At 40.6% G+C, this 12,666-nt stretch overlaps 2 protein-coding genes across 4 annotated transcripts in view; one reads left to right on the forward strand and one right to left on the reverse strand.

The window, feature by feature from the left end:
- Positions 1–12,666, forward strand: part of ECI2 (enoyl-CoA delta isomerase 2) — a 19,587-nt gene continuing 6,921 nt past the window's right edge. Inside the window, exons 1-7 of one of the 3 annotated variants that reach the window (XM_045497562.1) lie at positions 33–137; positions 1,365–1,386; positions 2,502–2,652; positions 5,126–5,224; positions 5,457–5,645; positions 7,476–7,545; positions 12,485–12,587. In XM_045497562.1, the coding sequence (XP_045353518.1) occupies positions 2,548–2,652; positions 5,126–5,224; positions 5,457–5,645; positions 7,476–7,545; positions 12,485–12,587 (566 nt within the window). In that variant the 5' untranslated portion in view covers positions 33–137; positions 1,365–1,386; positions 2,502–2,547. Of the gene's footprint in view, positions 138–736; positions 799–1,364; positions 1,387–2,501; positions 2,653–5,125; positions 5,225–5,456; positions 5,646–7,475; positions 7,546–12,484; positions 12,588–12,666 lie in introns of those variants that run through there. The other 2 variants (XM_045497559.1, XM_045497561.1) reach the window with 2 other exon arrangements.
- The window catches only part of LOC123608092 (uncharacterized protein C6orf201 homolog), a 26,139-nt gene continuing 19,119 nt past the window's right edge, over positions 5,647–12,666 (reverse strand). Inside the window, exon 5 of the mRNA XM_045497564.1 lies at positions 5,647–5,874. The gene's annotated coding sequence lies outside the window, so the exon portion shown is untranslated. The remainder of the gene's footprint in view (positions 5,875–12,666) is intronic.

Genomic DNA, 12,666 nt, shown 5'->3' on the forward strand with positions numbered 1-12,666 from the left:
CCCCCAGCCCCCCGCGCAGGCCCCGCCCCCATCCCTGATTGGTCCTGGCATTCCGTTCACGCCCATACCCTCGGAGTAGCCATGGCTGGCGCTGCGGGTAGACTGGTCTGGTGCTGGTACCCTAATGTGCTGAGGAGGTAAGTGCTGAGCCAGGGGTCCAGGGTCGCCCTTGCGACGTCGCCGTCCCGGGGGAGTCGCCGCCTGTGGGAGGTGCCCTCTCTCTTAACTTGTCCCGAGAGCAACAGGGCTATGCTTTTATGGTTTTTCAGGAACACAGTGCCAGCAAGTATCCTGAAACGCGCACCCTCTTCCTCAGCTGGGCGCGAAAGAGTCGGGGTGGAAGCCGCGGGGCCTAAGTTGCGACTATTCTCCCAGCGCGCGTCCGCGCTCAGCGCGCGCCTCGGGCCACACTCCTGCAGGAGTGCGTAGCACTCAAATCTCCGACCTGTACGCCGCCACCCTGGCTGCTTCTGGGTTACAAACGTAGTTTGCTAAAATGAGGTCGAACATCTAAGCACACTTGGCTTTTCTGCTGAACGCTGTAGAAACGCAAACCCTTATCAACTATTCTCTTCTTGGAGAACACTTGGAGAATAATGTTAAATGGCGGGGTACACAAACTATGTAAAAACTAAAAAAGGAGGGGGGTGCGCCCGCTATGCAGGCGGTAAAGCACGTGACTCTTGACCACGGGTTGTGGATTTGAGCCCCATCTTGGGGGGAGAGTTTACTTAAAAAAAAAAAATCTTAAATGGCACACACAAAAAGGACGCTATGCGTAAGAAACCAGAAACGCCGGTAATGTGGTGGTTGCCTTAATGTGATAGTTAACGATTTTCCTGATTCTGTATATTAAATGGTAGTGTTTTGTAATTTTTTTTAACTTTAGCTTAAAATAAATGTGTACTATATTTTGTGAACACTTGCACATTTATTTAGGCCTTCTAATGGACATTTTGTTTTCCTTTCATTTTGTTTGGAACTTGACGGGTGCCAGATTCACGTAGGATGCAGTTTTTTCCCCCATGTTGGAAAGAAACTAATTCAATTATTTAAAAATTGTTGAAGACTTATTGAATTACTAATATTTAAGGGTTTGAACATAGTGTTCATTATACTCTTTGAAAGTTGTGTTATTGCAGAAGAAGTGATACTAGGTTTGGGCTCCATTAATAATTGTATGTTTTAATCATCTTTGATCCCATTAACTTGAACTTTATATGCCAGAGTCATCATTGTGAACACCCTTCTTGTTTGTTTGTTTTTTTGCTTGTTGCCTTAATACTGTGCACTGAAATTTTCTCCTCCCCTCTGCCTGCTAAAAACTTACCTGTTTGTGCTTGCTGTTTCTGCTCTGCTTGTAGCTGGCTCCTTAAACTTCCTGGGGTGAGTATTTAGTTATACCTGTTCAGCCCAGTTTCACAGACTAGCATCCACATCAGTTAGATTTCCCCTAGGTGGGTCCCTTACTTCACTAAGAAGTGGCTGGCTCTTTGGATGCCAGCAACAGCTCATTTGTCTTTTTGAACATTTCTTGTATTTCAGCTCATTCTCCCCTCCTTTCATCTGAGACACACATTTTGCTGAATAGGAAGAATTGACCTTGTAGTAGTTTATACTTTGTTAATTAGTAAGGGCAGACAGGGTTTCTGGCGCACAGGGTACAAAAGACCAGGTTCTGTTCACTTGACCTGTTCTGACTCAGTCTCCTGATTACTTTCATTTTGCATGCCTTTCATTTACTTCTTGCCAGTGGCAAAATTTTGTGGCGGTTCAGGTTCTAGCTGTTCTTACCAGTATTTAATTTGAGTTGCTACAAATGCATTGCTGTATTGTAGCTTCCTTTTCCTTTACTTGAAGATGACTACAGTTAGTCTCTGTATTGATTTTTAGAAATCACTGTTGGGGAAGAAGAAATTTATTTTGCCCTTCAAGATCTTTCTAGCTGGACCAAGAATCAAATGGACATATGACAGATTCACAGAAAACCAAATTTAGTTTCATACATATGGGGAATACATGACATGAATTTCCAAAAATAGGCAGCATGAGGCTTGTATGACTTGTATCTTGAAGCTTCCATTCTGAGCTAAGGAGAAGGGGTATGGGTTTGAGGATACAAAGGGGAAGAAGACCAGTAGCAGGAAGGTGAGAGAATGTTGGCAAAACAAAGGTGGTCCTGTTAGGTAAAGTTTGTTAAAGAGGAATCTCTGTTAGTGGCTTTCTTCCTCCAACCGCTCTTCTTTCCAATGTAAACTCAGGCAGTTGGTGGGGAGGCAGAGAGATTTTCCTACATCTGCTGGCTTTTGCTTGCTTTTTACTCAAAATATTGTTCATGCCAAAGTGGCCCATCTCGGGGCTGCCTGCCCTTGGCCCCTACACCACTAACCATTTGCAGCCAACTTGTATAGGGCAGGTATAGGGAACATGTTTAAGGAGAAATATAGCATTTTGGTATGTAACAGTTGGGAACAATTAGAAATCAGTGTGCCTGTTTGTAGTTCCCTGCAGGTCCCAGCACTTCAGCTGCACGTGAGTGAAACAGCAATGAGAGCCAGTCAGAAGGACTTTGAAAGTGCACTGAGTCAGGTGAAACTCTTGAAGGATCCAGGAAATGAAGTGAAGCTAAAACTCTATGCGCTCTATAAGCAGGTAACTGCCTGAGGTCTCATATCATTTAGAGACGTTTTGAGCAGATGGCTCTCAAATAGATACGCTGTGTGTTTTACTAAAATCTGTTTCTCATGTTTTTGGGGTTGCTGCCTTGCCTCTCAAACCTGTATACATGAGAGTTTTTGTATATTACTGGTCTTTGCCGTACTGTTAAGGCAAAAAGTAACCCCTCAGGATCACTCCAGAGTAAGAGAGACTTAAAAAAGATGACAACCAAAGGTGTTGACCTCATCTGGCTGAGAAAATATCCACGGCGGGGGGAGGGGGGGGAGTTTTTTTGAGACTACTGGGGAAATTTGCATATGGATAGAATATTGGGTGATACCTGGGAGTTATTACTAAGGGCATCATGGCTATATAATAAAATGTTGATGTGTTTTAGGAATGCACGCTAAGTACGTAGGAGTGAAGTAGTATGTGTTTGGGAATCACTAAAATGGGCAAAAAAAAAAAAAAAAAGGAAAGAAAAGGATGGACAAAGCAAGTATGACCAAAAAATGCTAGTTATTGAGTTAGGTTGAGTATTGGGAATTCATTAGAATATTGTATTTTAGTGTATGTTTTATTTTTTTTTTAATGTTTATTTAGAGAGTGCGTGCATGTGCGCAGGGTGGGGGTGGGGGGCAGACAGAGGGAGACCAAGGATTTGAAGCAGGCTCCACACTGTTGAGTGCAGAGCCTGATGTACGGCTCAAACTCATGACCCTAAGATCATGACCTGAGCCGAAACCAAGAGTCCACTGCCTAACCGGCTGAGCCACCTAGGCGCCCCTGTTTGAAAATTTTTATAACAAAAATTTTAAACTTCAGTTTTTAAGTTGTGATGTCTAAAGACTACCTTGAGAAGTCAGCTCATCTGAGCTCCTGGGTGTGATCTGTTTTCCTCTTCCTGTGATTGGTATGAGCCTCCCTTACTTTCATATGGGTGTGTATAGTGAAGAATTTGACTTAGCTCCGAAAGAGGTGTAGCCTTTGCCCTTGATTTCTGGGAGGTAATCCCTCAGCCCTTGAGATACCATGCCTGGTACAGAGTGTCTTTGCCTGCCTGGAGAGTCTAACAATGTGATTTAGAGTGGGGGCTTCTGGTTACTTAGTCAACCATACCCATGTGATGGAGCCCCAAATGAAAATTTTGAACACTGAGTCTTGAGTGAGCCTCCCTGGTGAGCAGTACTCCACGTGTGTAGTCAGACACGTGTTGTGGGAGAAGTGTTGCTATCCTAACTCCATGGTGGGTATGGGGAAGGAGGCTTGTGAAGTGTGTTGCCTCCAGCTTCTCAGGTATCCACCCCTTGCAGGGTGACTCTAGTCTCTCTGTCTTGGGAAAGTCTCAGACTCTTTTACTGCCTTTTTCAAAGCCTCTTCTTTCCTCTTTTGGCTAATTATGGAATTTAAAGTTTTTAAATGTGGCCATTTAAGTGGAAAGCAGTTGCTTGGGATATTTTATTCATCTTAAAACACTCCACCTGTTCTCAAATAAGTAAAATTTAGTTGGTTTTATGCTTCCTACTTGCATGCCCTTCAGTTCAGCTTCCAAAGGGCGAGTGGCTCTGACAGCCCCCCATCCCTGCTACCCTAGGCACAACTCTAGTTAGCAAAAATCCACCGCTGAATGAGTGGTATGTTTTTGTACCTCTGAGTAGGGTTTCAGAATATGCTGTAGGTTTGGCTAGTCACGTTTGAAGATAATTTGCTTGAATATTTAGAGTGTGTGAAAAATGTGATCATCAGTATAAAACTAACGGACTACTGGAATTTTTAAAAAAGTACTTTCCCGGGGCGCCTGGGTGGCGCAGTCGGTTAAGCGTCCGACTTCAGCCAGGTCACGATCTCGCGGTCCGTGAGTTCGAGCCCCGCGTCAGGCTCTGGGCTGATGGCTCAGAGCCTGGAGCCTGTTTCCGATTCTGTGTCTCCCTCTCTCTCTGCCCCTCCCCCGTTCATGCTCTGTCTCTCTCTGTCCCAAAAATAAAGGGGCAGAGAGAGAGGGAGACACAGAATCGGAAACAGGCTCCAGGCTCTGAGCCATCAGCCCAGAGCCTGACGCGGGGCTCGAACTCACGGACCGCGAGATCGTGACCTGGCTGAAGTCGGACGCTTAACCGACTGCGCCACCCCGGCGCCCCAAAAAAAAATTTTTTTTTTAATAAAAAAATAAAAAAGTACTTTCCCAGAACCCTTACCTTGCATTATTTTCACATGCAGGCATTTATAACCTATTTTAAGGGCTAATAGCTCATGGCATATTTTCTCTCTCCAGTATTTTTTCTGTTGTGTATTTTTAGTAATAGCGTCAAAGGGAGGGCAAGGAGAAAATTCAGATGAATTTATATACCTTCCGAAAGTATTTGGGAGTGGAAGGCACATTCATGCTAGTTGTGCATTCTATGGATCTTAAATATTTAACACTCCAGTTTGCATGAACATTTGATAATTGCCTCTCTGCTTTTCACAGGCCACTGAAGGACCTTGTAATACACCCAAACCAGGGGTGTTCGACTTGATCAATAAGGCCAAATGGGATGCATGGAATGCCCTTGGCAGTCTGCCCAAGGTAAATTTACTTGCTACTTTGCTATTATTTTATTTGCTATACTCCTGAAGGAAGTTGGGTGTTTCTCATTATTAAGCCATTGCAGATGGAACCTGTGAGATCTTGATGTGTTCTGTTGAGTCAGAACCTCTATTCTTTCTTCATTGGAAGGTGCTGTTTCTTAGCATTATAAGTTTCTCAAAATGCTTACTCATTGACCATGGGCCGAAGTTATTTGTCATCTTCTCTTCAGGAAACTGCGAGGCAGAACTATGTGGATCTGGTGTCTGGTTTGAGTTCTTCTTCTGACTCCTCCAGCCAGGTGAAGCCTGAAGCAGACAGGAAACAACCAGGATATGAAACCTTGGTGGTAACCTCTGAAGACAGCATCACAAAGATCATGATGAACCGGCCAGCCAAAAAGAATGCAATTACAACTCAGGTAACGCGACCTGCCGTGAGAGTTTGTCCTGCTTTCCTGTTCTTCCCCTATTTCACTCAAAAGCTATAGTGTTTCAGCATCATTCCTATTTTTGTGATCTCTCGTTTGATTTGGTGTAGTAAGATGAGTAATGGTGGCTGCTACTTCACACAACCAAGTTGGGCATTCATTATTTAGAACTTGTTGGCTTCGGGTAGGTTCTGCATGTCCAAAAAGCACTGCAACTTTCCTAACGATGGAAGCACAGATAAATTAACATAAATGAAGTATATATTGATATAAGTGAATGTGCATAGAGATTCTCTCTAAGGTCAGGATAGACCATCCCCAGACTTTGTTCCTGTCACTTAGACTTGAGAGGGAGTACTATTCTAGTTGCATGGGGCTTTATTTTGTACAAGTAGAGGGAGAAAGGAAATAAGGCCTTCCTCTTAAATATAGCATAACCCAGCTCTGCTTAAAATGAGCTGCTTTATAAGAGCAACTTTGATCTTTGAATCTTTCATTGAACTAGACTGATAATAAAAATAACCATTTCCACCCCTTCCACTTGAAAAAATTATAGGGAATTAATTAGATGCTTCGTGCTGAACTGCAATTAAAATTTGAGAGGACTATCTATAACCTTCTTTGTTGGGTTTATCATATGCTTTATAGCAGAAAGAGCACGCTAACTTTAAAATAGTCTTAAATAAAAATTCAATGAAGTTGGGTATGTGCCATCCAATTAGTAAAACATTTGATTCTCAAAACTTTATTTCCCTTGCCCTTCACTCAATTCTGTATAATTCTGGTGATGATTATAGCGAATAGCAGGTACTCTTCACAGTGTCAGCACTTTCCACACAGAGGCTTCTTTAGTTCCCATACAGAGCCTACTGCTATTATTACCTAACAATAAAATAATTAGGTTAAGTAGTAACTTGCTCAAATAAGCTGGAAAACCTAAATTGAAACCCTAATAGATCCATCTCATAATCCCAGCTCTTGCCAGTTACCCCATCATGCTATGTCATCATAACTGTAATAATATTGGCATTACTTCTTCATTTCCTCCCTCAGTGAATATGATTTCACTTTTACTCATAAATTATGTAAAGTCTATCTTTTTTTTCAGTGTCTGCGTGTGCATAAATATCAGCCCTCTTCATCATTCTCTCCCACCCACAGTGGTGTCCCATCTGAGGTAGAAATGGCACCAGTGCATTAAAAGCTATAACAACTACACATCTGAGGTTTTCAGAGATGTTGCTGATTTGAAATACTGTCCTGTTGTCGTTGGTTACCATTACAGTGTCCTGAAATCCCAGCCTTTAACACTCATTAACGCTTTTCAGACTGCCTGGGACACTTGGGCTCTTTTTTGAGGTCCTAGCTGAAAAACCGCTTCATGAAACTCTGTGGCCACCTCCCCTCCCACCCATGCCAGATGCATCAGTGCTTCCTCTGAGCTTCCAGCTGCATTGTACCCTCCACCCATTGTAGAGCTTCCTGGACCCCTCCCTCCCTCCCCCCCCCCCCCCCCCCGCCCCCGCCAGCATTAATTCCAAAAGCTCAAGAAATGTGTCTTGCTTACTTTGGGAAAAAGTGGACAAATCCCCCAGTGTCCACCATAGCACATGGTACCATTATACACACGGAGTAGTTGTAAAAAGAATGAGAATCCTTTCAAGTGTATCCAACTGCCTTTTTGATTATGTAAATACAACCAACATAAACAGAAGGCACTTTGCAGAGAGCAGGCTTGCAGACTGACTTTAGTCAATCCACCAGGTGGCAGTTATTATTTTCAAAGTTCTTTTCTTTTCCTCGTCTCCCCCTTTCACATAGATGTATAATGAAATCATGCTTGCACTTAAAGCTGCCAGCAAGGATGACTCTGCCATAACTGTTCTAACAGGTAAGACATTCTCTTGGATTTCTTAATAATTAAATTTCTATTTGGGGGGGGGGGGGGTGGATTTCCTACCAGATAGGAAACTGAGTAAATAGCTCTAAGGTCTTTTCCAGTACTAAGATACTCTAATTCTTTAATATATAAAAAACACAATAGACACAAGATTGGTATCTTTATCATGTAAAAAGGAGATACAGACTGGTAAGAGAAGTACTAAGATCTCCTAGAGAAATTGGTGAATAGAATGAATAAACAGTTTATATGATGAAGACCAGGTATTAGATACCAAGGAAAAATGCAGCCTCATTAATAATCACAAATACAGATCAAAATGATGAGATACCATTTTGTACTTCCTTAATTAGCAAAATTTTTAGTTATACCCTACTTTGACAAGGTTATGGTAGAATAAATAATGTCTTGCTGGCAGCAGTGAAAACGGCTGTAAAAAGTGTAAATAGCAAAGGGAAAGGGCATTTTGGCAATATATAAATTGTTTAGCATGGGAATCCCACTTTGTAGAAGTTTATTTTAAGGAAATTATCCAAGAAAAGGTTAAAGGCTTGAGGCAAGAAAGGTATTTTGCAGCATTTCTTGCAATTGCAAAAATGTTAAAACATTCTAAATATGTTGCCATAATAGAATAATAAAGCAAATTCTAGAATATCCACTGGACTGTTTATTGCATAAGCACTAACAATTATAATTGTAAAGACCAACAATATAGAAAATATTTAAGATGTAATTAAAAAAACAGTAAAAATTTTTAAACAGTGAAAATTATATCAGTTCTATGATAATCACTGAAAAATATCAGGGATGCCCATGAACCTGGACTGATGAAAACATAGAAAATAGAAGTTGGATTTGGAAGGGACACCACGTGTGTGTAGGGGGCTAAGGCTCAGGACTCAGGTCAACTTACATTTAAATCCTGGCTTCATTCCTCACCTACCTGTGGGTGACCTTTGCTTCTGGAATGGAGAAGACAGTGTTTTACTGACCCCATTGAAGGGTCGTGATGGTGACATGAGATCATGCAGGTAAGGGCATTGCACACAGCAGGAATGTGGTAGATGGTAGCTGTTACTGTTTGTTGGCATTAGCAGAAACAGAAGTGATTCTGCTTTCTTTTATTTTTTGTTAAAGTTTGTAAAATAAATAATATAGAGATATCACACAGCTCTTTGTAAGAAAAGAGGTCAGGAGAGAGAAATCTCATAGCTGATTAGAGGGTCAGAGGAAGGGAAGAGCTGAAGATTGTCCTGGCAGTTCACGCATCTACCTAGGTGATTTTGGAGAACGGAGGGAACAAAAACAGTCTAGAAGTGACATTGGTTTGATACAGGAGAAGGATGTTTTATGTATATTTTTTATAATAGTTTAACATAAGTACATGGTTTTTGTTTTGTTTTTAATCTAAAGAATATGAAAAGGCAACATAACAAAACTAAATCTCAATTCTTGGAACCCCAGTCCTGCTCCCTAGAAAAATTTGATTTTTCTTCATGCCTTTTAGAAACTGTATGTATATACGTGTGTGTGTGTGTGTGTGTGTGTGTGTGTGTGTGTGTGTGTGTTTCTCTTCATGTTTTTAAAAACAACCAGAAACACAGTATACACACATACTCTATCCACCTACCTACCTTAACACATCCTGAAAAACTGTTCTGTTAGCAACCTACACATCTCAGTGTTTCCTTTCAGGGCCACAGAGTATTACATTTTTTGGATTCCATAACTTACTTCATTATTCTTCTGTTGATGAACATGTAGATTGTACTTAGTCTTTGGCTATTAAAGTGCTTCAGTGAATGTCTTTAGATGTATGATTTTCGGCTAACGTGCAATCATATCTACAGGCTCTACTCCAAATTGCTAATTTAATAATAATGATAGGTGATATATAATACACACACACACACACACACACACACACACTCTTTCTGTTCTCTTCGCCAGGTGCTCTTCTAAACACTTGGATTCTTTCTAAAGCTTTTTTTTATTTTAACTTTTTCTAAGCTTTCTTGGAACAAACCCAGTGAAGTTAGGTCCTGTAATTATTCTTCTTTTATAGCTGGGAAAACTCAAAGGTTAAGTTTTGATAAATAGTGCTTTTGCTATAGTTATCTTTTATATATTCTTCACATTGGGTTTCTGTTTCCTCTTTGATCCAATCATTACATAATAATGATAGTTCCTTAAATTTCCAGAAAGTTTTTTCTTTTGTTTGTTTCATTGGTTGGTTCCCTCCTTTCTTACCCTAGGCTTCAGTGGCACAGCCTGCCCCAAGTTGCTGGCTCTGGTCTCCTTTGTAAGTTCGTGCTCTGTGTGGTCATCAAATGGGAGAGTTCCTGAAGGTTTACCCATAGGCAGTCTTTTCTTGCTTCTAGCTCTCTCTGGACCCTGCATCCATGCCCACTCTCCAACAAAAATTTACATGCTGGTGATTCCCCCATTAGTATCTTTACTGAGGACGTTCCACGGGGTTCCCAACTGGTGTACCCGCCTGGCACTTCTTCAGAGGTGTCACCTCCCACATCTCTCTGGAGCTCTTTTAGTGTTCCAAATCACAGTAGGTGGCTTCACATCTACCCTTTGTGTAGACCAGAATCCTAACATTCATTATTGATCTTGTCCCTGTCTTACCTCCTATGTCCAGTCCAGTCCAATCCAATTTTACTTCATCAGTATTTCTGGACTTGTACTTTTTTTTTTTTATGTTCCTCTGACCTAGTCCAAGCTACCGTGGACTCTTGTCTGAACTGAAATCAACCCCATCTAATCTCTCTGATACCCTTTTGTCCACCTCTCTCCCATGCCTTGTCCAATCTTACCACATCCAGTAAAATTCTTTTTCCAAATAAAAATCTTATTCCTCCCCCATTTGAAACTTCTTCAGTGGCACCAAGATAAATCAGTGGAGAAAGACAAATCTTCTGAAAAATGGTGCCAGAGCAACTAAATATCCATATATGGAAGAGTAACTAGATCCATATGTGGAGAAATGAACTTCAACCCCATCTTATACCCTATACAAAAATTTAAAAGTTATTTAAGCATAAAACCCACAAACATAAAGCTTCTAGAAGAAAACTATCTTTGTAACCTTGGGGTAAGCAGAGATTTCTCAGAACACAAAAAGTATTAACCATTAAAGAAACTATTTACAACTTAGACTTCATCAAAATTTAAAATATCTGTTTATCAAAGTCAGTAGTGAGAAAATGAATATACAAGTACCACAAGCTGGAGGGGGAGCATATTTGCATATAAAAATTTATGTATACATAAATCTGATTAGTGATTAATATTCAGAATATATAAAGAACTCGTAGAAATTAACAACAGCCAGATTTATAAACTAGATAGAGGTGCTGGGGTGGCTAAGTCCATTAAGTGTCCAACACTTGATTTCCACTCAGATCATGATCTCACAGTTTGTGAGATCGAGCCCATTATCAGGCTCTGCACTGAGCAGGGAGTCTACTTAAGATTTCTCTGTCTCACTCTTTCTCTGCCCCTCCCCCACTCACACATGAGCTCTTGCTAAATAAATAAAAGAATAAAAGAATAAAAACTAGATAAAAGACTTGAATACTTCATAAAAGAACATATACAGATTGTCAGTAAACACATGAAAAGGTGCTCAATATCATTAGTCATCAAACAAATGCAAATTAAAATCACAGATATTTCATGCACTAGAATGGCTAAAATGCAAAGAACAGACAATATGAAAGACTGGTGATGATGTGGAGCAACTGGAACTCTTACACATCTAATATGAGAACTCTGCAGAAAACTGGCAACTTTTATGGAGTTAAAAACATACCAACTCAGTGGCACACCAATCTACTCCTAGACAATTACTAAAGATAAGTAAAGCATATATCCACAGAACAGTTTATAATCCAATTTACAGTAGTCCAAAACAACTCAAATATCCATTCAGCAGATGAATAAACAAATTGTTGACTAGTCACACAATGGAGTACTACTCAGCATTGTAAAGGAATGAAGAACTGATACGAGAATACAGGTGAATCTTTAAGACAGTTCAGCAAAGAGAACACAGACACAAAATAGTACACATTATGTGATTCCATTTATGAAAGTTCTAAAATAGGCAGAAGCGTTCTGTGGTGATTGAAGTCAGAAAGTGATTGCATTGGGGCAGGGTGGGGTGGAGTGAAATGGCTGGAAAGGAGCTTAATGGAACTTTCTAGGGTGGTAGAAATGTTGTATATCTGTTTCAAATGGCGATCACAATTATTTACAGTTATCGAAAATCATTTAACCGAGCATTTAAAACTTAAAGCATTTAGCATAAAAAAAAAAAAGCATTGAAACACACAAGCATTTCTTGTGTGTAAATTATACTTTAAAACAAACACCTTCAATGGCTGTTAGAATAAAAGGCAGAACTTCTTAATGGTTCAGCAAAGCCCTGCATGGTCTTTCCTGCCTGCCCACATCCTACATACACCAACTCCCCCTCTGGATTTTACTGCTCTGGCACAGTGGTGCTTCTTTCAGCTCGTCATGTACACCAGGGTTACCCCCTTCACAGAGCCTTTGTACATGGTGTTTGCTCTGCATGAATTCTGCCTTACCCCTCTTTTTCTAGCTAACCTTGCTCCTCCTTCAGATCTCAGTTCAGCTATTCCTTCTTTAGGAATGTCCTCCTGAAACGGGATTAGAACAAATTCTGTTACATACTCTCATGTCATCGTCAAGTACTTCTCTGTATCAGAATTAGGTTACCTACATTTGGTTATGTGTTTTGAAATCAATGTCCAGCTTATTCAACAGTTTGTAAATTAGGACAGGAGCCATAGCTGGTTCACCAGTGCATTTCCACTGCTTGCTAATAGAGCCTTACCTAGTAGATGCTCAGTAATTACGGAATGAATGGTGAATCTGCTGATTTTATTTACAGGAAATGGTGACTATTACTCTAGTGGGAATGATCTGTCTAATTTCACTGATATTCCCCCTGAGGGAATAGAGGAGAAAGCTAAAAGTGGTGCCATTTTACTGAGGTAAGAGTGACATTTGTTGATCCCAAAGGGCACATTCTTATTCATTAAAGTGGTATTTAGTCGAGCAGAAGATAAATAC

Source organism: Leopardus geoffroyi, chromosome B2 (genome assembly GCF_018350155.1).
Source record: "Leopardus geoffroyi isolate Oge1 chromosome B2, O.geoffroyi_Oge1_pat1.0, whole genome shotgun sequence".
Classification (NCBI taxonomy): domain Eukaryota; kingdom Metazoa; phylum Chordata; class Mammalia; order Carnivora; family Felidae; genus Leopardus; species Leopardus geoffroyi.